This window comes from Oncorhynchus kisutch, linkage group LG19 (assembly GCF_002021735.2).
Source record: "Oncorhynchus kisutch isolate 150728-3 linkage group LG19, Okis_V2, whole genome shotgun sequence".
Classification (NCBI taxonomy): domain Eukaryota; kingdom Metazoa; phylum Chordata; class Actinopteri; order Salmoniformes; family Salmonidae; genus Oncorhynchus; species Oncorhynchus kisutch.
The window spans coordinates 33,394,994-33,422,857 of NC_034192.2; the positions used below are offsets into that span (position 1 = coordinate 33,394,994).

At 42.9% G+C, this 27,864-nt stretch overlaps 1 protein-coding gene across 3 annotated transcripts; it reads left to right on the forward strand.

The window, feature by feature from the left end:
• Positions 1-5,879: 5,879 nt before the first annotated feature.
• Positions 5,880-27,350, forward strand: cenpi (centromere protein I). 3 transcript variants are annotated; one of them, XM_020452613.2, is made up of 20 exons: positions 5,885-6,181; positions 6,845-6,982; positions 7,097-7,215; positions 7,379-7,486; positions 7,584-7,632; positions 7,733-7,779; positions 8,092-8,181; positions 8,373-8,504; positions 8,763-8,900; positions 18,847-18,967; positions 19,255-19,349; positions 19,553-19,670; positions 19,876-19,940; positions 20,239-20,348; positions 22,493-22,628; positions 22,884-23,008; positions 23,654-23,702; positions 25,766-25,981; positions 26,593-26,634; positions 26,822-27,350. In XM_020452613.2, exons 1-20 carry the CDS (start codon positions 6,001-6,003, stop codon positions 26,963-26,965), a joined length of 2,223 nt encoding a protein of 740 aa, XP_020308202.1. In that variant the 5' UTR covers positions 5,885-6,000; the 3' UTR covers positions 26,966-27,350. The 3 variants fall into 3 exon arrangements, 2 of the variants coding, with proteins under 2 accessions (XP_020308202.1, XP_020308201.1); XM_020452612.2 differs by having other exon boundaries at positions 5,886-6,181; positions 25,763-25,981; XR_004204261.1 differs by lacking the exons at positions 26,593-26,634; positions 26,822-27,350 and having other exon boundaries at positions 5,880-6,181; positions 22,884-23,094; positions 25,763-25,830.
• The last annotated feature ends 514 nt before the right edge of the window (positions 27,351-27,864 follow it).

The window sequence follows — 27,864 nt, forward strand, 5'->3', positions numbered from 1 at the left end:
TGGTGAATCCACTGTGCAATTTCTGGTGCAACGTTTATGTTCATGTCACATAAGTGTGTAGGAGGGAGATTCCAAGATGTGGAAAGTGTGCATGAGGTCTGGGATAGAGGATTGTGTAGTTTCGGTGGATAATGTTGTTTGTGTCAACTGTAGGGGTGCACGTGTTGCTGGGGATCGGAAGTGTCCGATGAAAGAGAGGCAGTTTGACATGGCTAGAGTCAGATTAGAGCAGAAGGTGTGGTATGCTGAGGCAGTGAAGAAAGTAGAGGAGGATGAGTCAAGGGTGAGGGATTCTGAGAGGATCCATGTGAATAGTTGATCTGTTCCAGCACAGAGGGATAGGCCAATGAGTGATACAGTGCATTGGGAAAGTATTCAGACCCCTTGGTTTTTTCCACATTTTGCTACGTTACAGCCTTATTCTAAACTTTATTAAATAGTTTTTCCCCCATCAATCTACACACAATACCCCATAATGACGACGCAAAAACAGGTTTTTAGACATCTTTGCAAGTGTAATAAAAAAATAAACTGAAACATCACATTTACAAAAGCATTCAGACACTTTACTTTAAAGCACCTTTGGCAGCGATTACAGCCTCGAGTCTTCTTGGGTTTGACGCTACAAGCTTGGCACGTGTGTATTTGGGGCTTTCCCTAATTCTGTACTTTGCTCTGTTCATCTTTCCCTCGATCCTTACTAGTCTCCCAGCCCCTGCTGCTGAAAAACATCTCCACAGAATGATGCTGCCACCACCATGCTTCACCGCACAGATGGCGCCAGGTTTCATCCAAACGTGACTCTTGGCATTCCTGCCAAAGAGTTCAATCTGGGTTTCATCAGACCAGAGAATCTTTTTCTCATAGTCTGTGAGTCCTTTAGGTTTCTTTAGGCAAACTCCAAGCGGGCTGTCACGTGCCTTTTACTGAGGAGTTGCTTCCGTCTGGCCACTCCACCAAAAATGCCTGATTGGTGGAGTGCTGCAGAAATAGTTGTCCTTCTCAAAAGTTCTCCACGTAGGAACTCTGAGACTCTGTCAGAGTGACCATTGGGTTCTTGGTCAACTCCCTGACGAAGGCCCTTCACCAATTGCTCAGTTTGGCTCTAGGAAGAGTCTTGGTGGTTCCAAACATCTTCCATTTAAGAATGATGGGGGCCACTGTGTTCTTGGGGACCTTTGATGCTGCAGAAATGTTTTGGCACCCTTCCCCAGATCTGTGCCTCGACACAATCCTGTCTCGGAGCTCTACGGACAATTCCTTCGACCTCATGTTTAGGTTTTTCCTCTGACATGCACTGTCAACTGTGGGCCCTTATATAGACAGGTGTGCCCCTTTCCAAATCATGTCCAATCAAGCGAATTTACCACAGGGGGACTCCAATCAAGTTGTAGAAACATCTCAAGAATGATCAATGGAAACAAGATGCACCTGAGCTCAAGTTCGAGTGTATGAATACTTATGTAAATAAGGTATTTTTGTTTATTTTTTTCCACCTGTTTTTGCTTTGTCGTAATGGCATATTGTGTGTAGATTGATGAGGAAAGTTTTTATTTCATCCATTTTAGAATAAGGCTGTAACGTAAGAAAATGTGGAAAAAGTCAAGGGGTCTGAATACTTTCCAAATGCACTGTATATGCTTCAGTAAGGTTGGCTTCTTAACGTTCAAAGCAATGGTTACCAACTGCACCGCTGAAATGGAAAGTAAATCACAGAAAATAGATGTTGTAGTGGCAGCTGCAGAGAAGTGCTTGGGGGTACAATATTTGACTTCAGAAGAGTTACAGCATGTGTTGAGTGGTAGTGTCCCGTCCTCTCAGGTGTTGGCCTGGGGTAGGATCAGATCGGGCTAAAGTAGTGGAATAAGGTGATCAGGTTATCATGAATATAGGGTTCGTTGGTAGGGTAATTCAAGTATATGTATATATAAAAATAAAAATAAATCCCTGTTCCCATTTTTTTTTTATCACAAAGTATATTGGATCTATACTATAGTTCAGTTGGGGGATCGGTAATGCAACATATTGGATTGTCTGTTCTGTTCTTTTGAGTTTTGATGTTGAGTCTTTTCCCGACAAAGTGATGTTAGGATATATAAGTTATCCTGTAGGAGCTTTTGTGCCGAATACATTACATTGTTACAGGTGTCAAGCTTATGGGCATGTGGCAGCAGTATGTAGGAGGGAGATTCCTAGGTGTGAGAAGTGTGCAGAAGGGCATGAGACAAAGGAATGTGTAGCATTGGGGAAAGTAGTGGTATGTGTTAATTGTAGGGGTGCCCATGGGGGCTGGGGATCAGAAATTTCCTGTGGGAGAGAGGCAGGTTGAAGTTTCCAGGGTTAGAGTAGTGCAGAAGTCGGCATATGCTGAGGCAGTGAAGAAAGTATAGGAAGATGGGTCAAGGGGGTGGGATCTTCAGAGGAGTTGTGTGTAAAGTAGATCTGTACCAGTACTGAGGGATAGGCCAACAAGTGATTTATGTTTCATTAAGATAGGATTTTTAGTATTTATAGCAATGGTTATCAACTGTATTTCAGAAATGGAGGTTGTGGTGGCAGCTGCATAGAGGTATGTGGGTGTGACTTGACATCAGTTTACTGCAGAGATGGCCTGCAAAGTAATGTCATACTTTCCAGGTCCATACCCAAACAGTTCGAACTACTAATTTTGAAAATTACTCTCTCCAGAAATAAGTCTCTCATGGTTGCCGCCTGCTAACGACCCCCCTCAGCTCCCAGCTGTGCCCTGGACACCATTTGTGAATTGATCGCCCCCCATCTAGCTTCAGAGTTTGTTCTGTTAGGTGACCTAAACTGGGATATGCTTAACACCCCGCCAGTCCTACAATCTAAGCTAGATGCCCTCAATCTCACACAAATCATCAAGGAACCCACCAGGTACAACCCTAACTCTGTAAACAAGGGCACCCTCATAGACGTCATCCTGACCAACTGGCCCTCCAAATACACCTCCGCTGTCTTCAACCAGGATCTCAGCGATCACTGCCTCATTGCCTGTATCCGCTACGGAGCCGCAGTCAAACGACCACCCCTCATCACTGTCAAACGCTCCCTAAAACACTTCTGTGAGCAGGCCTTTCTAATCGACCTGGCCCGGGTATCCTGGAAGGACATTGACCTCATCCCGTCAGTTGAGGATGCCTGGTCATTCTTTAAAAGTAACTTCCTCACCATTTTAGATAAGCATGCTCCGTTCAAAAAATGCAGAACTAAGAACAGATACAGCCCTTGGTTCACCCCAGACCTGACTGCCCTCGACCAGCACAAAAACATCCTGTGGCGGACTGCAATAGCATCGAATAGTCCCCGTGATATGCAACTGTTCAGAGAAGTCCGGAACCAATACACGCAGTCAGTCAGGAAAGCTAAGGCCAGCTTCTTCAGGCAGAAGTTTGCATCCTGTAGCTCCAACTCCAAAAAGTTCTGGGACACTGTGAAGTCCATGGAGAACAAGAGCACCTCCTCCCAGCTGCCCACTGCACTGAGGCTAGGTAACACGGTCACCACTGATAAATCCATGATTATCGAAAACTTCAATAAGCATTTCTCAACGGCTGGCCATGCCTTCCGCCTGGCTACTTCAACCTCGGCCAACAGCTCCGCCCCCCCCGCAGCTCCTCGCCCAAGCCTCTCCAGGTTCTCCTTTACCCAAATCCAGATAGCAGATGTTCTGAAAGAGCTGCAAAACCTGGACCCGTACAAATCAGCTGGGCTTGACAATCTGGACCCTCTATTTCTGAAACTATCTGCCACCATTGTCGCAACCCCTATTACCAGCCTGTTCAACCTCTCTTTCATCTCGTCTGAGATCCCCAAGGATTGGAAAGCTGCCGCAGTCATCCCCCTCTTCAAAGGGGGAGACACCCTGGACCCAAACTGTTACAGACCTATATCCATCCTGCCCTGCCTATCTAAGGTCTTCGAAAGCCAAGTCAACAAACAGGTCACTGACCATCTCGAATCCCACCGTACCTTCTCCGCTGTGCAATCTGGTTTCCGAGCCGGTCATGGGTGCACCTCAGCCACACTCAAGGTACTAAACGACATCATAACCGCCATCGATAAAAGACAGTACTGTGCAGCCGTCTTCATCGACCTCGCCAAGGCTTTCGACTCTGTCAATCACCATATTCTTATCGGCAGACTCAGTAGCCTCGGTTTTTCGGATGACTGCCTTGCCTGGTTCACCAATTACTTTGCAGACAGAGTTCAGTGTGTCAAATCGGAGGGCATGCTGTCCGGTCCTCTGGCAGTCTCTATGGGGGTGCCACAGGGTTCAATTCTCGGGCCGACTCTTTTCTCTGTGTATATCAATGATGTTGCTCTTGCTGCGGGCGATTCCCTGATCCACCTCTACGCAGACGACACCATTCTATATACTTTCGGCCCGTCTTTGGACACTGTGCTATCTAACCTCCAAACAAGCTTCAATGCCATACAACACTCCTTCCGTGGCCTCCAACTGCTCTTAAACGCTAGTAAAACCAAATGCATGCTTTTCAACCGGTCGCTGCCTGCACCTGCATGCCCGACTAGCATCACCACCCTGGATGGTTCCGACCTAGAATATGTGGACGTCTATAAGTACCTAGGTGTCTGGCTAGACTGCAAACTCTCCTTCCAGACTCATATCAAACATCTCCAATCGAAAATCAAATCAAGAGTCGGCTTTCTATTCCGCAACAAAGCCTCCTTCACTCAAGCCGCCAAGCTTACCCTAGTAAAACTGACTATCCTACCGATCCTCGACTTCGGCGATGTCATCTACAAAATGGCTTCCAACACTCTACTCAGCAAACTGGATGCAGTCTATCACAGTGCCATCCGTTTTGTCACTAAAGCACCTTATACTACCCACCACTGCGACTTGTATGCTCTAGTCGGCTGGCCCTCGCTACATATTCGTCGCCAGACCCACTGGCTCCAGGTCATCTACAAGTCTATGCTAGGTAAAGCTCCGCCTTATCTCAGCTCACTGGTCACGATGGCAACACCCATCCGTAGCACGCGCTCCAGCAGGTGTATCTCACTGATCATCCCTAAAGCCAACACCTCATTTGGCCGCCTTTCGTTCCAGTACTCTGCTGCCTGTGACTGGAACGAATTGCAAAAATCGCTGAAGTTGGAGACTTTCATCTCCCTCACCAACTTCAAACATCAGCTATCTGAGCAGCTAACCGATCGCTGCAGCTGTACATAGTCTATTGGTAAATAGCCCACCCTTTTCACCTACCTCATCCCCGTACTGTTTTTATTTATTTACTTTTCTGCTCTTCTGCACACCAATATCTCTACCTGTACATGACCATCTGATCTTTTATCACTCCAGTGTTAATCTGCAAAATTGTAATTATTTGCCTACCTCCTCATGCCTTTTGCACACATTGTATATAGACCCCCCCTTCGTTTTCTACTGTGTTATTGACTTGTTAATTGTTTACTCCATGTGTAACTCTTTGTTGTATGCTCACACTGCTATGCTTTATCTTGGCCAGGTCGCAGTTGCAAATGAGAACTTGTTCTCAACTAGCCTACCTGGTTAAATAAAGGTGAAATAAAAAAAAATAAAAAAATTACAAGGTGTGTTAAGTGGTGGTGTCCCATCCCTTCAGGTTGTTGGCCTGAGGTAGGATAACATATATTTAAATAGTGGAGTAGGGTGGTGTTATTTTTTATAATTATAATTTTATTTTGTGAGTGTAGTGTTAGATGGTAGAGTATTTTTTTTTTTTACATTTTAAGCAAAGTATAAGTGAGTACTCCAGTCTAGTAGGTGGCGGTAATGCAACATAGATTAGATGCCAACCGCCGTTAAACCTAATCGAAGAAACGTTGGACCACTATTCCCACTAAACTAGTGCGCAAGACATTTTCGGAAGTAGTTAGTGCGCCTATTAAAACAAACGGTCGCGCGCAGTATTTGAGTTTTGTTTGATTGACTTTGTGCCTGGGGAAAAGATAATACGTGGATTTTTAACTATGGAGCTAGCAATGGCAAAATCTTCCAACCTGACGAGGACAGATTTGGACTCTTCATTTGAAAGCCAGTTGTCAGTTTCAAGCCGAACTTCTTATAGAAGTTTGCGACTGGCAGAGAAGGAAAGAAGAAAGAACCAGACCGGGGATCCATTTGTACTTGCGCTGAAGTACTTCTCAGAAGGTAGCAAGAAAAGCTAACGTTTGCTAGCATAACATTGCTTGCAGAAGGCAAGCGTAGCTAACGTTAATGTTGTAGCTACCTTTTAACCAAAGTCAACTAGCTATTTGACCGTATGGCAGCCCAGTTTATTGCTATGTGATCTTATCAGACCCCGCCCAGTCTTGTTTTGGAAACACCATTTTACTTATCTTGGACACAACATAGGAAAAACCATTACAGAGACTGCTGATGTTGTGTTCCAAAGTGAACTTTTACTGTAACTTATTTTGCTGACGTTAGTTAGCTAATGCATAACCAGCGTGGGTGGGGTATGGTTAGACTGAACAAGGAAAGGAAGGTATGTAGTATGCACAATTTGCAAGTGATCATTTAGTTACGAGGTACAACAATTGCATATAACTTAATTTATTATTCAACAGATGTATTTAATGCTAAGGTTAATCACACATAAACAATAAGAGGATATCTAGCTAACGTTACACGTAACGTACAAAATAAATACAATCATGTGACTCAAAATGTTACAGCTGGATGTTACCTACTAACATTGTTTGCTATTAATGAAGTACATTGGAATTCAATAGCTAACTAGCTAGCTACAGTAACTAAACCGCATCCAGTCACAGAATGTCCATGGCTTCACATGAGCTGTTTGTTTCCTAGTGAAGGCAGGTACCCCACGCGCGGGGAACGATATACTGAAGAGGAACCTGGTGCTGGTGGAGAGAGTGGGGCTCAGTCGAGGAATGCCTCCTGAGGCCATCTCCGTCATGTTGGACTTCGCTATGAGTTTACGTATGGGTACGAACAACCAGCAGCCACTGCAACTACAGACTGACATGAAATTTAGATTTACACTATGCTGAATTAATTTGACCATGCATAACATTTCAGCGCTTTCTCTTCCCTGAGCAGGAGGTGTGACAAGTGTTCGGGTCCTGAAGTTTCTAATCCCCGCAACCGTGGTGCCACAGGAGGCTGTTGTTCGAGCAGTGTCGTGGTTATGTGTCGGCAAGATAGCAATCAGCACACAGGTAAAGAGCTCCTCTGTCTCAAAGGTCTATAAGTCACACTCACAGATTTAAAGGTTGACACTGAAGACTGAACGTAACATTTACAGTACTAGTTTCATCAGGATTGCTCTGTGTACTCTTTCCCTATACGTGCTTGAAACTGGTCTTATGGGGTGTGTTCCAGGTTCTTTTCCTTCGGTGGGTGCTGACTGTTTTCGACATGATCGACTCCAAGGACCATATTCGAGCCATCTATGGCTTCATCTTCAGCTTTGTGACTGAGGAGAATTTGGTATGTGCCGCTCTGATGATATCAATGAATGTCTTGAGTTTTTACATCGGCATTAGATTGCATTACTATTTAAATAACGATTTAGTTGTTGTTTCAGTCTCCTTACATTTGCCATTTGCTTTACCTTTTGACAAGGAGAGAAAGTGGTAAGTGACTTCTTGTTACTCAATGAACCATTACCATATGGACCAAATTGTTCCTGCAGCACAACATTGCTCTTCGCTTTTTCTTTTCTTTCTGTCATAGTTCAGCCATTCAGAGTCAGAAAACTGTTGGACCTCCAAACAAAAATGGTAAAACAAATGTTTTTTTTTAATGTCGTTTTTTAAGGTGTTGCCAACTTAATACAAGTGAATGCATGGGAGACATCTAACAATTGTATTACCGTTATGAAATAGTTTGTGATAAATGGCAGGAGGAGAAAATACTTGCATATTGTTTGTAGCCCTCTACATAATCCCCATAAATATTTCATCCTCAGTACCATTTATCTGTAGTTGCACTCTGTAAATGATTGCTGCATCCATCAACCTGAGAGCGGAGTCCCCGCTGTGAGCATGTTGCACTGAGAGTTTCATTAATTTCCTCATCTTCTGTCTCCCCAGGGCAGGCAGCCGTTCCTGTTGCACTTGCTGTCATTGTACAAAGTGTTTTACCCCAAGTTGGTGACGCTTGCTCTTCCATCACGAATGAGGGTTAGTACACGGATCACACCTAGTGACCTCTTTCCATTGCACAAACCACACTTTGTTGTTCACCAAACATCAGGTTTAAGGTCGATTTCATCCATATCCGATCTGGAAGTGAACTGAAAATCCAATTCTCTTCATTGAAACCCTGACAAACATCTGTAATGTCAACGTGTATCTTTTCGGCTGTCATTCAGAGTGGGTTTAAGATTCACAATTCCACGTGGAAGGTGGCGCTCTGTGCTGTCCAGAAGAGGAACAACGGCCAGGTGTCCTCTGACATCAGCCTGTCCCTCGGGCTCAAAGACGAGACCAACTCCAGAAAGAGGGTAAGGCCATGAGCTATGGCACACCACTGACAAGGAGACAGATTACCTTAAACACAGTCTTTATAAGGGGACTTATTGCTAATGTATAGCACACAAAAAATACAACATTTTTTAAATCATTAGGGGTCAGGACATTTTGCCCTCCATAGACCATGAAACTCATTGAGTCAACTGCCCTCCTTGCTTTTTGGATCTATCTGGAAATAGACACTGTCATAACCTAATGAACTGTTTACAATATACTGACATTCCTATCAGAAATTTCATCACCTGGAGTTACCGTCTTTGAGCTCGTCTATCCAGAGCAACTCCTCCTCCAGCAGAAGCAGGAAGGTGCTCTCTCTGGAGCAGCTCCACTCCTTTCCACATCTGCTGGACAACCTCCACTGCATAGAGGTAACTCTCTCTCTCTGTCTCTCGCTTTCTCACTATCTTGTTCCGTCTCTCGCTCTTTGATCTCTTTTTATCTCTCACTCACTCACACAATCCTGATTATTCACACAATGGTATGGCCTTGAGGTACCTTGTTTTGAGACCGATGGAAGATGAGGATTTAAGCAGGATGGATATACTGTGTTTTAAGGTTGGGCGATGTCAACTTTTTTTCCAATCGTGATTATGTACTCATAAAACATTGTAATATGCAATGGTATTGCCCCCTTTTGGCCAACCCCCCCCCCCCCCAAATACTTTGTTGTAGGTAGCGTAAGCTAGCACTAGTTGGCTGTACCTGCACCTAAACTCCAGTATTTTTCATCCTATTGCCTGTTCTCCCCCTTTTTTAAATAGTGAGCCAACATGTTTTCAACACTCAACTCGTTTTCTCATGCGCTCTCTTGTCTCTTTGTATAGTGAGAAATATGTTTGGAACATCAAATCGCAGTACATGCGAATCGGCACAAGTATTGTGATAATATTGTATCATGAGGTCCCTGGCAATTCCCAGGCCTCGCTATAGTGCAAAATTGCATGCTACAACTGGACAAAACGAATAAAAAAATTAAAAGCTGTAATGTCTTAAATCAATAACTATTCAACCCCTTTGTTATGACAAGCCTAAATAACTTCAGGAGTAAACATTTGCTTAACAAGTCAGTAAAATTGCAGGGACTAACTCTGCAAGCACAGATTCAATGACAAAGACCAGGGGTGTTTTCCAATGCCTTAGATGGGTAGATGGTAGATGGTAGATGGGTAAAGCAACCAAAAAAAGCAGATATTGAATATCCCTTTGAGCATTGTGAAGTTATTAATTAGATGGTGTATCAATAAACCCAGTCACTACAAAGATTCAGGTGTCCTTCCTAACTCTGTTGACAGGTGATTTTTAAACCAGTTAGTTTTATGGCTGTGATTGGAGGATGGTTCAACATTGTAGTTACTCCACAATACTAACCTAAATGACAGAGTGAAAAGAAGGAAGCCTGTACAGAATAAATATATTCCAAAACATGCATCCTGTTTGCAACAAGGCTGTAATGTAATACTGAAAAAAATGTGGCGAAGCAATTAACTTTTTGTTCTGAATGCAAAGTGTTGTGTTTGGGGCAAATCCAACACAACACATCACTGAGTACTATTCTTCATATTTTCAAGTATGGTGGTGGCTGCATCATGTGATGGTTATGCTTGTCATTGGCAAGGTAGTTTTTTAGGATAAAAAGAAAAGGAATAGAGCTAAGCACTGGCGAAGACCTAGAGGATAACCTGGTTTATTTTTTTCCCCAAGAGACACTGGGAGAGAGATTAACCTTTCAGCGGGTCAATAACCTAAAACGCAAGGCCAATTCTATACTGAAGTTACTTACAAGATGACATTGAATGTTCCTTAGTGGCCTACTTACAGTTTTGACTTAAATCGGCTTGAAAATCTATGACAAGACTTGAAAATGGCTGTCTAGCAATGATTAACAACTAACTTGACAGAGTGGAGAGTTTTGAAAAGATTAATGGGAAAATGTTGCACAATCCAGGTTTGTAAAGCTCTTAGAGACTAACGTATTGAATCGGGGTTGAATGCTTTTCAACTTCGACAGTATTTTGTGTAGATTGTTGTCAAAACATGACATACATTTTAATAATATTTTATTGCAACAAAATGTGGAAAAGGTCCAGGGGTATGAATACTTTCTGAAGGCACTGTATATAAACTTTTTTTTAGGTTTAGGCTATAAGGCCCACACATCTGACAGAGCGAGAGAATATTCTGACTGGACATTTTGCTCTGCTTTGGTGGAATTCTCTGCTCTGTCTAGCCTACATTCCCCTCTTGTGCTCTGTATATAACATACACAGAGCTCCAGTCAAGTTTAAATATACTAAACCATCATCTGTCACATCACAATGTCGTCACCATTGGCGATGGCTGTCAATCACATTGTTGATAGACGATGCTATAGTAATATCACCCCACCCACCCTACTGCTTTTCTTAGCTGTAAAAATCAATTATTGAAGGTGTCCAGCACTGCCCCTTTCACTTGTAATGTCTTTTTAGGGCCACATGGGGGAGCTATGTCACCAGCACAGTTTTGCTTGTATTAGAACAGAACTAGGGCTCAACTTTCTCTCCCACTCAATATGATGGCTAGCATTGTCAGTGCAATTTGTTTGTTATTATCCGGAGCCATAAAACAGATTCATGAGCTCGCTCCATGTCGTTTTGTTTTCTAAATTTGTCATTGCTCTGTTTACAGACTTTATCAGGGTTTGTTTATCCCGAGTTATTCATTAACTGGCCAACAAAGATGTATCACATAGAGCTACATTGAAAAAGTTATAAATTGTTGACAATTACAAAATGGCCGCTCGCAAATACTGTTTGCTTGTCAGATACATTGACCTGATCGAAACAGATACACTGCTGTGAAAAATGATTTGGCCCTTTTCTAATTTTCTTTGCTTTTACATATAATAATTCAAGTATTAAAAAAAATATCTTCAACCAAAACCATGAGTGAACAAATGCCACAATTACATATTTCATAAACAAAGTAATGCAACACCCTATGTCCCTCTGTGAGAAAAGTAATTGCCCCCTTACACGCAATAACTGGTTGGACCACCTTAAGCTGCAATGACTCCAAGCAAACGCTTCCTGTAGTTGTTGATCAGTCTCTCACATCGCTGTGGAGGAATTTTGTCCCACTTCCGTGCAGAACTGCTATAACTTAGCGACATTTGTGGGTTTTCAAGCATGAACTGTAAGTTTCAAGTCCTGCCACATCTCAATTGGGATTAGGTCTGGACTTTGGCTAGGCCATTCCAAAACTTCAAATGTGTTTCTTTTTAGCCATTTTCATGTAGACTTGATTTGTGTTTTTTGATAAGTGTCTTGCTGCATGTCCCAGCTGCGCTTCAGCACACAGACGGATGGCCTGACATTCTCCTGTAGAATTCTGACACAGAGCAGAATTCATGGTTCCTTGTGTTAAGGCAAGTCGTCTAGGTCCTGATGCAGCAAAACATCCCCAAACCATCACACTACCAACACCATGCTTGACCGTTGGTATAAGGTTCTTACTTTGGAAAGTGAGCAATTACTGCAGCTGTTCACCCCATGTTAGTAGCCACATGTACATTGTCAAATCAAAACCCAACCTTCATATATACATTGATGCACGGATGTTCCTAACTCAGTTTTAGACAAGACTGACTATGACCCAAATTATTCTATTTACAATTTGTAGTCAATTTTGACACTATAATAGTTTCTGACTCATCTATCCCACAGGCTGTTTATAAGGGGATTTGTTGCTTTTTAAAGGCATTTTTTGTTGTTGCAATAATCACTGATCAGGCTTTGAAGTCGGTCTGAAAATTCCCATTTTGTTTGAAATTTAACCACAACTATGCATAATGCACATTCACCAATAATGACTAACTTCTTGTAGTAGGCATGATAGAAAATGAACACAGGTATAGAAAATGAACACAGGTCTCATAAACAATCTCTCAAGCACAAGCCCACGTGCTAGTGAGTAGCCAGCTATTTCAGCCAACTTGGATCTATTTGCTAGTTAACAAGGTAGAACAGTTGAATTGTTATAAACATACCCATCTGTCCGTCTCCAACTGCTTGAACAGCATGCTAGCCTGTCCACTTTGTTCAGATGTTTAAATCAAGTGGCATACATGATTTCTCAGAACATGTCGCCAATTCCTTATCTAATTGTGTTTTGTGCTTATTGCGCTTTTATAAAACAGACTAGACAGCTTGTATAACAGTCTTTGGCTAAAATGCTATTAGCAGTACCGCAATACTGTGCGACACAAACTGAGTATTACATTTCCAGAATCAATGTTCCTTGGTACTCCTGTTTTTGCAGTGCCTGCTTTGTGCACAATTGTTTACTCCCAGGGTCCTTAGCTTAGTGATTAGCTTTGAGGGCACTATGGTGTTGAACACTGCGCTGTAGTCAATGAATAGCATTCTCACACAGGTGTTCCTTTTGTCCAGGTGTGAAAGGGCAGTGTGGAGTGCAATAGACTGCGTCATCTGGATCTGTTGGGGCGGTATGCAAATTGGAGTGGGTCTAGGGTTTTTGTGCACAATTTGAGGAGTTAAAACATTAAAAGGGTATCGTTAGAAAGGTTAACGCAATGGAGAGGTCAAATGCTTTTTTAAGAACTTCGGTCCGTGGACTACGGAGAGAAACAATACGGTGCAGATTGACACCATGTGGCGTCAAGTGATGCTGGAGATGGTGGATCTGGGCAGGTGTGATGTAGTTGTCGTTTGTAAGTATGTCTTGTATTATTTATAAAATAAAAAAGGTTAACTTCCTCTGTTCCAGTAAAATAATGTCTCAATGTGTTTTCGTTGTCCTATTGACCGATTTCTGTTGGACCAAACCTCAAATGCAAATAGTGATATTATTCATCCTGATCACAGGTTTTTTCATGGAAGATGCATTGGATATAAGACAAGTATTTTAATCAATAAAATGCTATGAAAAATCTAGGAAACCAGGTCTGGTATTCATAGCAGATTTTGAAGGCTTTTGATGAAGTACGACTAGAATTAATATATAAATGTCTAGACCATTTTAATTTTGTAGAATGTCTTATACAATGGGTTAAAGTTATGTATAAGTAACCCCAGGTGTAAAATAGTAAATAATGGCTACTTCTAAACTGTCGGAGTAAAACAAGGTTGCCCACTGTCGGCATATCTATCTATTATCAAAATGTTTGCTATTAAAATCAGATCCAACAACAATATAGATTGGCTTGAAATCCAGGACTTAAAAACAAATGCAAATAGTCTGTGTAACCATTTGATTAGATGCTTGGGGGTAGAAGCTGTTTTGAAGCCTCTTGGACCTAGACTTGGCGCTCCAGTACCGATTGCCGTGCGGTAGCAGAGAGAACAGTCTATGACTAGGATGGCTGGAGGCCTTCCTGTGACACCGCCTGGTATAGAGTTCCTGGATGGCAGGAAACTTGGCCCCAGTGATGTACTGGGCCGTACGCACTACCCTCTGTTAGTGCCTTGTGGTCGGAGGCCAAGCAGTTGTCATACCCGGCAGTGATGCAACCTGTCAGGATGCTCTCGATGGTGCAGCTGTAGAACCTTTTGAGGATCTGAGGACCAAGTGTTTTCAGTATCCTGAGGGGGGAATAGGTTTTGTCGTGCCCTCTTCACGACTGTCTTGGTGTGCTTGGACCATGATAGTTTTTGTTGGTGATCCACTACAGCCCCGTCGATGAGAATGGGGGTGTGCTCGGTCCTCCTTTTCCTGTAGTCCACAATCATCTTCTTTGTCTTGATCATGTTGAGGGAGAGGTTGTCCAGGCACAACAAGGCCAAGTCTCTACACTCCCTATAGGCTAACTTGTCGGTGATCAGGCCTACCACTGCTGTGTCGTCGTTTAAACTTTATGCCTGGCCGTGATTGTGCAGGAGGGGACTGAGCACGCACCCCTGAAGGGACCTCGTGTTAAGGATCAGCGAGGCGGATATGTTGTTACCTACCCTTACCCATCAGGAAGTCCAGGATCCAGTTGCAGAGGGAGGTGTTTACTCCCAGGGTCCTTAGCTTAGTGATGAGCTTTGAGGGCACTATGGTGTTGAACACTGAGCTGTAGTCAATGAAGAGCATTCTCACATAGGTGTTCCTTTTGTCAAGGTGGGAAAGGGCAGTGTGGAGTGCAATAGAGATTGCGTCATCTGGATCTGTTGGGGTGGTATGCAAATTGGAGTGGGTCTAGGGTTTCTGGGATAATGTTGTTGACGTGAGCCATGGCCAGCCTTTCAAAGCACTTAATGTCTACGGACTTGAGTGCTACGGGTCGGTAGTCATTTAGGCAGGTTCTTAGTCCCTGTGCTTAAGAACAAACACTATGGTGGTCTGCTTGAGACATGTTGGTATTAGACTCGGACAGGGGGAGGTTGACAATGTCAGTGAAGACACTTGCCAGTTAGTCAGCGCATGCTTGGAGTACATGTATGCCCTGGTAATCCGTCTGGCCCTGCAGCCTTGTGAATGTTGACCTGTTTAAAGGTCTTACTCACATCTGCTGCAGAGAGCGTGATCACACAGTTGTCCAGAACAGCTGATGCTCTCATGCATGTTTCTGTGTTACTTGCCTCAGCGAGCATAGAAGTAATTTAGCTTGTCTGATAGGCCTGTGTCACTGGGCAGCTCTGAAATAATATGGTTAAATTCAAATATTTGTATTTAAATCATTTTGTATATTCATGGAATATTTCATTTTTTAAGATGTGTATCTTTGTTAATGATATTACGAATGGGAAAGGTGGAGTTATTTCACATGTGCAGTTAAACACAGTGGGGAGAACAAGTATTTGGTACACTGCCGATTTTGCAGGTTTTCCTACTTACAAAGCATGTAGAGGTCTTTAATTTTTATCATAGGTACACTTAAACTGTGAGACGGAATCTAAAACAAAAATCCAGAAAATCACATTGTATGACTTAAGTAGTTAATTTGCATTCTATTGCATGACATAAGTATTTGATCACCTACCAACCAGTAAGAATTCTGGGTCTCACAGACCTGTTTAGTTTTTCTTTAAGAAGCCCTCCTGTTCTCCACTCATTACCTGTATTAACTGCACCTGTTTGAACTCGTTACCTGTATAAAAGACACCTGTCCACACACTCAAATCAAACAGACTCTAACCTCTCCACAATGGCCAAGACCAGAGAGCTGTGTAAGGACATCAGGGTTAAAATTGTAGACCTGCACAAGGCTGGGATGGGCTACAGGACAATAGGCAAGCAGCTTGGTGAGAAGGCAACAACTGTTGGTGCAATTATTGGAAAATGGAAGAAGCTCAAGATGACGGTCAATCACCCTCAGTCTGGGGCTCCATGCATGATCTCACCTCGTGGGGCATCAATGATCATGAGGAAGGTGATGGATCAGCCCAGAACTACACGGCAGGACCTGGTCAATGACCTGAAGAGAGCTGGGACCACAGTCTCAAAGAGAACCATTAGTAACACACTACGACGTCATGGATTAGAATCCTGCAGCGCACGCAAGGTCCCCCTGCTCAAGCCAGCGCATGTCCAGGCCCGTCTGAAGTTTGCCAATGACCATCTGGATGGTCCAGAGGAGGAATGGGAGAAGGTCATGTGGTCTGATGAGACAAAAATAGAGCTTTATGGTCTAAACTCCACTTGCCGTGTTTGGAGGAAGAAGGATGAGTACAACCCCAAGAACCCCATCCCAACTGAAGCATGGAGGTGGAAACATCATTCTTTGGGGATGCTTTTCTGCAAAGGGGACAGGACGACTGCACCGTATTGAGGGGAGGATGGATGGGGCCATGTATCGCAAGATCTTGGCCAACAACCTCCTTCCCTCAGTAAGAGCATTGAAGATGGGTCGTGGCTGGGCCTTCCAGCATGACAACGACCCGAAACACACAGCCAGGGCAACTAAGGAGTGGCTCCGTAAGAAGCGTCTCAAGGTCCTGGAGTAGCCTAGCCAGTCTCCAGACCTGAACCCATTAGAAAATCTTTGGAGGGAGCTGAAAGTCCCGAAACCTGAAGGATCTGGAGAAGTTCTGTATGGAGGAGTGGGCCAAAATCCCTGCTGCAGTGTATGCAAACCTGGTCAAGAACTACAAGAAACGTATGATCTCTGTAATTGCAAACAAAGGTTTCTGTACCAAATATTAAGTTCTGCTTTTCTGATGTATCAAATACTTATGTCATGCAAATTAATTACTTAAAAATCATACAATGTGATTTTCTGGATTTTTGTTTTAGATTCCGTCTCTCACAGTTGAAATGTACCTATGATAAAAATTACAGATCTCTACATGCTTTGCAAGTAGGAAAACCTGCTAAATCTGCAGTGTATCAAATACTTGTTCTCCCCACTACACTGCCGATTTTGCAGGTTTTCTTACTTACAAAGCATGTAGAGTTCTGTAATTTTTATCATAGGTACACTTCAACTGTGAGAGACGGAATCTAAAACAAAAATCCAGAAAATCACATTGTATGATTTTTAAGAAATTAATTTGCATTTAATTGCATTACAGTAATCGATAATATTTCAACCGGACTGTAGCTTTTTCAATAGGAGAGAGAGAAAATGTCTGCTCCAAGGTGTTGGCGCATGCAAAACTGCTGGCACCCAGCCATCCACTGATGCGATGTGATCGTTCTCGCTCATTTTTCAGAATAAAAGGCTGAAACTGTCTAAAGACTGTTCACACCATGTGGAAGCCATAGGGAAAGGAATCTGGTTGATATCCCATTAAATGAAGGGAAGGCATGCAATGGAACCGAGCTTTCAAAATAAGAGGCACTTCCTAGTTGGATTTTCCTCAGGTTTTCGCCTGCAATATCAGTTCTGTTATACTCACAGACAATATTTTGACAGTTTTGGAAACTTTAGAGTTTTCTATCCCAATCTGACAATTATATGGATTTTCTATCTTCTGGGCCTGAGAAATGGGCAGTTATATTTGGGTACGTTTTTCATCCAAGCCCCCTACACTCAACAGGTTTTAACAAACTATAGTTTTGTCAAGTCGGTTAGGTCATCTACTTTGTGCATGACACAAGTAATTTGTCCAACAATTGTTTACAGACAGATTATTTCACTTATAATTAATTGTATCACAATTCCAGTGGGTCAGAAGTTTACATGCACTAAGTTGACTGTGCCTTTAAACAGCTTGGAAAATCATCATGGGAAAATCAAAAAAATAAATACAAATAAAAGTTGTATTTATTCATTTTGAGTTGAAACTGCTTGTCATAGAGGAAGAAGTGATCTTGAGAAGGTGCTTGGAAGGTACACACAGCCTACAGTCATTGACCACCGCACAGGAGTGAAGGAACCAAAAAGAACATGAAAACATGTGGGCATAAACACTTAATAAAAAATGCGATTCAGGCAATTGGAATATCGCACAAATACATACATTTGAATTAATCGGTTTCATTCGATATATCACCCAGCCCCACTTTAAACTACTACTAGTTTGATGGTTGTAGCCATCAGTTGTCCTATTAAAAATCACCCATATTAGCACACTTATTTCATTTCAAACTTCACATTTTTCTAGTATAGGCTACTTATCGTAATGAATGATATCAGCAAAATGTGTCGATCATTTGCTGTTTATCGTCCCAGCTCTACCTCAAGGAGCCAACATGTGCAACAAGCCATTGTGACAGCACTTACTACTTTTTATGGCATCACGGCTACTGGCGCTGTGCAGGACGTCAGACAAACAGATCAGCTAGTACTGTTGGATCATGCAGTGCAAACAAATCAGCAGCGGCATCGTTGAGGGATCACTGATTCCTTAAGATAGCCCCCCCCAATCATTAAAAGCAGTCGTTTCTCAGACGACCGATGCCGTTGCTCCTTAGTTATGGGAAGACTCAGCCATGTCTGTTGACAATCAGTCTATTTTTTTTTCTTAATTATTATGCTTAAGTTCCCATATTACCAGGCAGCTGTTCACACAACAGACAGACAGACCACTCCGTGTGGAGAAATGTCTGAATGCTGCCTGCAACAGACATATCCATGATGGCTGTAGTATGAGGATTAGTAGATGTGACAGATTTAGTCCAGTCAGTTACAGATTGCTCACCCAATGAATACAAGGACACTGGCAACAGAGATCCTCTTATTCAATAACATGAAGACTTCAATAATATAAATCTAATCTCCTGACATGAAGCTGTTCAGAACATGATGGTTTCTGTGTTTGTGGTTAAGTGGTGGGTTTCATGAGTATAATGATAGTGTGTATTTTTAAGGGTGGTGGGGTTTGATGGGGTTCATACTGAGTGTGTGTGTGTTGACTGGTTTAATAATAATCTCCCCCTCTTCCACAGCTCCCATCCCAGATGGCTTCTCTGCTGGGCTCCAGTCTGGCCCTCTGTTACCTGGACTACGTACAGGATGACTCCGTCTTCCTCCGACTCAACTTCTGGCTGGGCCACGCCCTCCATGAGGGTAAAACCATGAACTAACCATTCACTAACCGCTACGTCTTCCCTCCATTGTCTCTCTTACATCGTGAAAGAGGGAAGTATAAAGAAAAAGCCCAAAACAATCAAATCTCTGTACCTTCCAAATGGACCCTCATCAATTCCCAGTAGGCATAAAGCAATAGTCTGAAAAGCTTTTATGAAAAGGAGTTTTGGTGTCAATGTTGTAGAACTAACAAATCTGTCTCATCACTTTTATTTAATAAAACATAAAAATAAAATTAGTTTGGGGGGGGGGGGGGGGGGTTTCAGAGTTTCTATACTGCAGCAGGGACGGGAGCTCAGGGAGTTCGTCCGAGGCACTCCACTTCCTCAACAGGTTGCTCTCCACACAGCACTTCCTCCAGGTGAGCCTTAGCCCCCTCATTGCCGCCATCCAGGCCCCTCTCACCTCCCATTCCCCTCCCCTCTTTGCCAGATCTGTATCTATAAGAGTGGGTTTTAACTCTCTTTTCTGCTCTCACTTCTCCCCTTCTGTTCATTAATAAATTATGCCACAGTCAAACGCTAATTTGAGATGCATATGTTTTGTCTCCCCCCTCCTCCTCAGGAGGGCTTCTCCAGCACAGAGGGCTTCCTCTACAAGTTCCTGAACGTTTGGGATGGTTCACTCCTCCGCCCCCAGATCCTAGGCTTGCTGAGTGACATCCCTGTGGTCCCCAGTTCCTGTGAGTAGGCCCTGTTTGCTTGGCTGCCTCACGCTCATTTCCTCCAGTCTTTCTTTCCCCTAATTAAACAGATGAACTGTAACGGTGGGAGGGGGGGCACGTGACTACGTTTCCCAGGCTTCCTGGCATATGCTGCAAGCTTGCAATGTGCTGGGGTTTGCATGGTTAGGAATGTTGAGTTCATTACTCTCCCCATCTCTCCCAGGTATCAGCCAACTTCTGTTTGAGCCCCTCATGCAGCTATTCTTCACCTCCACGCTCTTCTTCAAGGTAATAGTAAACAGAATCCCTGGAAATAGATCCTGCTTTGAATCAAACTTAAGAAGATTGCATCATACCACCATATCCATGTACAGTCCAGCTATCAGCAGTCTAATCCCGGGTCGTATTCATTTCGTACCAAACAGAAGAAAACGTATTGAAACAGGGAGCAACTATGTTTGACAAAGTTTTGCTACATTGTGCCTTAATGAACACGACCCCGTTGTAGTTCTAACTATCCCTCTTGTTTTTTTCCACTTTGAATATGTTTAAACTCCAACACCCCTCTGTTGTCTGTCCTCTCTAGTGCAGTGTGATTGACTGTCTGAACAACATGCTGTTGAAGTGGCTGACCTGGCACTCTGTGTATGCCCTGGAGGATGGCCTGGACATCAGTCTAAACAGACACACACCCATGTGAGTCTCACTGTCCCTGTCCCACTTACTCACTCAGATGCGTCCCTGTCCCACTCATTCACTCACCCACTGTCACTCACTCACTGTCACTCACTCACACTTCCAGCACCTCAGCCACATAACTTTTTTGAGTTAAAGACATACAGTGCATTTGAAAAATATTCAGATCCCTTCCCTTGTTCCACATTTTGTTATGTTACAGCCTTATTCTCAAATGAATTAAATACAAAATGTTACATCAATCTACACACAATATCCCATAATGACAAAGCGAAAACAGGTTTTTAGAAATGTTTGCAAATGTATTAAAAAAATAAAAAAACAGATACCTTATTTACATAAGTATTCAGCTGAGCTCAGGTGCATCCTCTTTCAATTGTTCATCTTTGAGATGTTTCTACAACTTAATTGGAGTCCACCTGTGGTAAATTCAGATGATTGGACATGATTTGGAAAGGCACACACCTATCTATATAAGGTCCCACAGTTGACAGTGTATGTCAGAGGAAAAACCAAGCCATGAGGTCAAAGGAATTGTCCATATAGCTCCGAGACAGGATTGTGGTGAGACACAGATCTGGGGAAGGGTACCAAAAAGTTTCTGCAGCATTGACGGTCCCCAAGAACACAGTGGCCCTCATCATTCTTAAATGGAAGAAGTTTGGAACCATTAGACTCTTCCTAGAGCTGGCCACCCAGCCAAACTGAGCAATCTGGCGAGAAGGGCTTTGGTCAGGGAGGTGAACAAGAACCCGATGGTCACTCTGACAGAGCTCCAGAGTTCCTCTGTGGAGATGGGAGAACCTTCGAGAAAGACAACCAAGATTTTCTGGTCTGATGAAACCAAGATTGAACTCTTTGGCCTGAATGCTTAGCATCACGTCCATGCTTCTACATCTGCATTGCTTGCTGTTTGGGGTTTTAGGCTGGGCTTCTGTACAGCACTTTGACATCGGCGGATGTAAAAAGGGCTTTATAAATACATTTTATTGGAGGAAATCTGGCACCATCCATATGGTGCAGCATGGTGGTGGCAAGATCATGCTGTGGGGATGTTCTTCAGCAGCAGGGACTGGAAGACTAGTCAGGATCGAGGAAGAGATGAACGGAGCAAAGTACAGAGATCCTTGATGAAAACCTGCTTCAGGACCTCAGACTGGGGCGAAGGTTCACCTTCCAACATGACAACAACCCTAAGCACACAGCCAAGACAACGCAGGAGTGGCTTCGGGGAAAAGTCTCTGGATGTCCTTGGACTTGAACCCGATCGAACATCTCTGGAGAGACTTGAAAATAGCTGTGCAGTGACACTCCCCATCCAACCTGACAGAGCTTGAGATGATCTACAGAGGAGAATGGGAGAAACTCCCGAAATACAGGTGTGCCCAGCTTGTTGTGTCAGACCCAAGAACACTCAAGGCTGTAATCACTGCCAAAGTACTGAGTAAAGGATCTGAATACTTATTAAATGTGATATTTCATTATTATTTTTTTTTAATCCATTTGCAAAAATGTTTAAAAACCTTTTTGTCATTACGGGGTATTGTGTGTACATTGATGAGGGGAAAAATGTATGTAATCCATTTTAGAATTAGCCTGTAATGTAACAATGTGGAAAAAGTCAAAGTGTCGGAATACTTTCTGAATGCACTGTATTTCACTGTCTTCCTCTCCAGGTTTCTAACTCTTCACAAACGCCCAATCCGAACCCATCAAGGTTAGAGGTCTCCTATACATTTTCATTCCCTTCCCATTTTCAACTTAATCTCTGGAGGGAAACTCAATGAAACGCGATGCTTAAATCAATGGCTGTAGTGTGTGGTTGGCCGCCTCCTCTCAACCTCCTCGGTATATCCTCACCACTGTCCTTTGGAACGCAGCATCGGAATAAACTGCAGTGTGTGTGCATCTCATAACGCCCGGCCACATTGCTTCACACTCAGCGCTAATTTGGTTATAGTCTTTTATTGCATTAACCAAGATGGAAGGGTCTTCTGAAGGAGAAATTTGATCCAAGGGCAAAGACCCCGTTTTGACCGTCTCCGTAGTCCCATGCATTATTGCGACTCATGCGCTTCCCTCATTATGGCCAGTGTTTTGTGTTGTATAAAGGTTTACAGTATGTAAGTACCCTGCCTTCCCAGGAACATGACTCTGTCTGGCTTCATGGACTCTGTCATGGAGCTGGTGCGTTTCGTGGGCCGCCTCGCCACAATGGGGCTGCAGCTAGAGGGCTGCCACTCCCTGCTCCTCAGCTTCATCCTGGACTTCTACGAGACGGTAATCAATCCAGATTATGCCAATACATTTCATTTAATACATAAAGAAAATACAAATACCGTGCACTCTTGTAGTGATCACAAAGGAAATTGTTTGATCTTTATAAGCAGTTGATCATCGTAATCGCATTCATTACAAGCAGAATGCACTATGTCAGTTTTTATATATTCATGCTCCATTTAGAAGAAGAGACTTAAGATATTCGTTCTGTGGTGTTGACGTGTGTGTCCCTGTGCCTCGGTGCGTGCCGTGCAGGTGTGTGACATGTTCCTGAAGTACGGGCTCCCCCTCGTGGTCATGCCCCCTGCGGGAGTGTTCTACCCGGCCCTGTTCTCCACCGACCCCGTCAGCGTGGACCGCCTCAGCTACATCATGTACAGGTGGGGAGGAGTGGTGGCGTCAACCCCGTTACGATCATGGCAACACCAGTTTTGACGGCGTTGACGCTGGGACTCGACACCATCACGTTAGCATGTCATCTTTCACTCACTAACCATCACTGTAATGTCGTGTGCAAAGCATCAACATGGATGTCAAACTTACTCATATATATTTATTTATTTATTTGAAGTGAATGGTAAGCAGTATTGATGCAGCACGCCAGAACATTGCATTTATGATTCATGATAATGAAGTGTCCAGGATGCAGAATTGCACTAAGATCCATTTTCCCAGAGAAAGTGTTTTAAGGCCATGAAGAATGCAAACTGCATGCATTACTGAAGCATGAATATCTTGTCGCACAAATTGCTTGTATCCTCTATATACTGAGTATAACAGTTCAACCAAGTGTTACACATAAAACATACCTCTATAGCATGACAAAAGAGCACTGCTTTTAATAAAACAGGCCAAAGATCTGGTCTGATATACATTTACTGCGACTATGGTTGTTTTATTTATCGTAAAATATTCTGCTCGCAATAAATGGCCTTTAGGATGGATGTTGTTTACATAACATGGAAAGCAATGTGGTTGTTTTTCTACCCTTAAACAGACGACTAAGGTCATTTCTGTTTTTTCAGGTACAAGAAGAATCTGACCTCTGCTAAGTGTCAACAACAGGAGACCAAGGTAATGAAAGTTCTCACTTTAAGATGCGTTTTCTGCTTTGTAAGTGTTTTTGCATAATCAAGCCATTCAAGGCTCCTCAAGTGGCCACTTCTACCCATCCAAATGATGAACAAAACTATTAGAATTAAGTGCTGATAAAGAAAAGCCAATTTAGGTGGTTACTTGTTCAAACCAAAAACACACAAATTACATTTTTCATTTTGTATGCCAATTCTGCCAATTACACAACAAAAATATACAGTATGTAAATGTAATATTTCAGTTTTTAAAATTTTGAATACATTTGCAAAAATGTCTAAACCTGTTTTTGCTTTGTCATTATGGGGCATAAAAAGCTTATTTCTCTCAAATTTTGTGCGCAAATTTGTTTATATCCCTGTTAGTGAGCATTTCTCCTTTGCCAAGATAATCCATCCACCTGACAGGTGTGGCATATCAAGAAGCTGATTAACAGCATTATCATTACACAGGTGCACCTTGTGCTGGGGACAAAAGACCACTCTAAAATGTGTGGTTTTGTCACGCAGCACAATACCACAGATGTCTTAAGCTTTGGGGAACGTGCTATTGCACGTTGATTGCAGGAATGTCCACCAGAGCTATTACCAGATAATTGAATGTTCAGGTCTCTACCATAAGCCGCCTCCAACATAATTTTAGAGAGTTTGGCAGTGCGTCCAATCGTCTTCCCAACCGCAGACCACGTGTAACCATGCCAGCCCAGGACTTCCACATCCGGCATCTTCACCTGCGGGATCATCTGAGACCAGCCAACCGGACAGCTGATGAAACTAGGTTTGCACAACCAAAGAATTTCTGCACAAACTGTCAGAAACCGTCTCTGGGAAGCTCATCTGCATGCTTGTCATCCTCACCAGGGTCTTGACCTGACTGCAGTTTGGCGTCGTAACCGCCTTAAGTTGGCAAATGCTCACCTTCGATGGCCAATTGGCACAATGAAGTGTGCTCTTCACTGATGAATCCTGGTTTCAACTGTGTTGGGCAGATGGCAGACAGCGTGTATGGCATTGTATGGGCAAGCGGTTTTGGCTGATTGCAACGTTGTGAACAAAGTGCCTCGTGCATAAGCTACGGGCAATGAACAAAATTGCTACCCGGACTATTTGCATTGTGTGCCCCCCCCCCCCCCCCCCCCCCCCCCCCAAACCCTCTTTTACGCTACTGCTACTCTCTGTTCATCATATATGCATAGTCACTTTAACCATATCTACATGTACACACTACGTCAATCAGCCTGACTAACTGGTGTCTGTATGTAGCCTCACTACTTTTATAGCCTCACTACTGTATATAGCCTGTCTTTTTACTGATGTTTTATTTCTTTACCTACCTATTGTTCACCTAATACCTTTCTTGCACTATTGGTTAGAGCCTGTAAGTAAGCATTTCACTATATTCAGCGCAAGTGACAAACTTTGATTTGATTTATTCATCCTCCGCCATCACTGCATGTTTCAGAATGATAATGCACGGCCCCATGTTGCAAGGATCTGTAGACAATTCCTAGAAGCTGAAAATGTCCCAGTTCTGGCCTGCATAGTCATGTTTTGGAATGCTCTGGATCGATGTGTACAACGGCGTGTTCCAGTTCCCGTCATTTTCCAGCATCTTTTAATAGCCTTTGAAGAGGAGTGGGATAACATTCCACAGGCCACAATCAACACCCTGATCAACTCTATGCGAAGGATATGTCGCGCTACATGAGGCAAATGTTGTCCACACCAGATACGGACTGGTTTTCTGATCCACACTCCTACCTTTTTTATGTATCTGTGACCAATCGATGCATATCTATATTCCTAGTCATGTGAAATCCATAGATTATGGCCTAATTAATTCATATTAACTGATTTCCTTATATGAACTGTAACTCATTTACATACTGTATATTTTTGTTCAGTGTGTGTCTCTGGGTTGCGACACGCGACACGCAACCCATGCTAATCATTTAGCATGTGCCACAAGCTGATTGAGTGTTTAAACTATATCTCCATTGCTCCCTTTTTCCTCTCTTCTTTCTTGTCATCCCCCGATTGCAGCAGGCGTTTCACATCAGCAGGCAGACATGCCAGGAGTTTAACCACTACCTGCTCTTCATGGTAAACTGCCTGTGGAACTCCAAGATGTTCCTGCCAGGCATGGCCATCGAGGTAGACCAGGAGCTCTTGGTTCTCAGCAAAGTGCCTGAGCCCTGGACCAGCTTTGACCTCAACCACCACCCTGCCTTCCTGGGCTATGCCCTCGACTTTCACCACAAGGTGAGTTTAGATTTAATTCATTTTCGTGATCATTTGATTTGCATTGTGATTTACATATTGAAATTTGCCAGGCATTTTATAATGTTCATATCTGTGAAACTAATATATATATTGTATATAATTTCCATGAATGTCCACACAACTGTTTTTTAAATGTATTTTATTTAACTAGGCAAGTCAGTTAAGAACAAATTCTTATTTACAATGACGGGCTAGGAACAGTGGGTTAACTGCCTTGTTCAGGGGCAGAACGACAGATTTTTACCTTGTCAGCTCAGGGTTTCGATCTAGCAACCTTTCAGTTACTGCCGCAACGCTCTGACCACTAGGCTACCTGTGCTCAGTTTATATATGAAGTCTAATTTCCAAACTTCAAGAGAGCAGCCATCCTCTCCAGTTGAGTTAATCAAGTTTAAGGTCGGACAAGGGGATGAATGTGGTATAAATGTATATTTCATAGAAGATCAGAATCACAGTTTATTATTCATGGGTGTTGCATGAGACTTTTCATCATGTTAAATAATCCAAGTACATTTTGGTCCGAAACCGCTGCAACACTGTTCTACTGAGGGGGGGTAACTGTTGAATATGAATAATTCTCTCTTTATCAGTGTTGGCCAGAGAGGAAGGACATAGACTTCAATTCCATAAAGGTACCACAGTCTTATTACTACTTCTGTTTTTTTTGTAATGTACGTGCACTGATGTGCGTTTGAAGTGTGCCATTCATTTTTCATGATCATTTCTATTTATCAGCGAGCCACAGGCTCAGGTATGGGAGTCCTGGATGGCCTGTATGTAGTTGATGGTCTGTAAAGCTGTCTGTCTTTCTGTCTGTAGGCGGCGAAGCCGTGGAACTGGTATTTGGAGTTCCTCTTCTCTCAGGGCTTTCAGGGCCTCCAACAGTTTGCCCAAAGTAGCATCAACCGGCGCTCTGTGGCTGGGATTAGTGGCCAAAGAGGCAGCCAGCCCACAAGCAGGTAAACGACATGCCTAACGGGAGGATGAAACAGAAAACACAAAAGACTCTGACACTTCTCCCTGTTGTAAAATACTTGTACATGTTGTATCTCTTGCAATATTCTCCAAGGAAAGATTCTCAAGAGACCTGAGTGTCTTTGTCTCTGTAAATAGCCACTATTTTGAATCCTGACGGCATTTGATTTAGTTTTGTCCATATTTGAATTATGCTTGGTGCTGTCTGTTTTCTTCTATAGCTTACCTATCTATATAATTTCAGTGCAACTTGCACATTAATAAGAATGCATTTTATCTCATTTGTATTTTTTGGGACAAAAGCATCCCCCTGATCTGTTAGTAAATTGAAAATGTGAATATCCTTTCTATTAAAAACCATTTGTAGAATTCATCAGTGTCTATTGCAGTTATTGTCTCCACCATCTGGAAAACAACATTTCCCTTAATTGAGGTTTCCATCTGGATAGTTAATACACTCTCCAGCTACAGTACCTTGGAACATGCTGGGTGCAGGGAAACCAGACACACCCTCCATTCTCACTGTGCCACCACAGACTTTCCCCTCTGAGCACCACCATTACTGACAATGGGGTTAACAGGTCTGCTGTGTTTACACTGCATGTATTATAGCTGTATTCGTGTCAAGTTATTGAGTCAATTATTTCAGCACATTGCTTATTTTCTTTTTCAACGTAGTAGTAGGCCAATGTCAATGTAATGGTCAATTTCACATACATTGCTGACTGTCTACCAATCCATCATAATTGGCCCATTGCTGTGTCAGGCTCTCTCAGGCTCTATTTCCTGCTGTTTAAACTAAGTACCTCAATTTCAAAGGTGAAAGTTTGCATTAGCTCCTGTAACCTGTTTTTAATTGTGTGCTTTTAATATTAGAATTCCTTTCA

Excerpts from the sequence above, each read along its gene's own strand:
- cenpi (XM_020452612.2), top strand. The coding sequence starts at position 6,001 with ATGGAGCTAGCAATGGCAAAATCTTCCAACCTGACGAGGACAGATTTG. Across the intron at positions 6,983-7,096 it reads CGCTATGAGTTTACGTATGG|GAGGTGTGACAAGTGTTCGG; the intron begins GTACGAACAACC and ends TTCCCTGAGCAG. Across the intron at positions 8,505-8,762 it reads AGACCAACTCCAGAAAGAGG|AAATTTCATCACCTGGAGTT; the intron begins GTAAGGCCATGA and ends CATTCCTATCAG.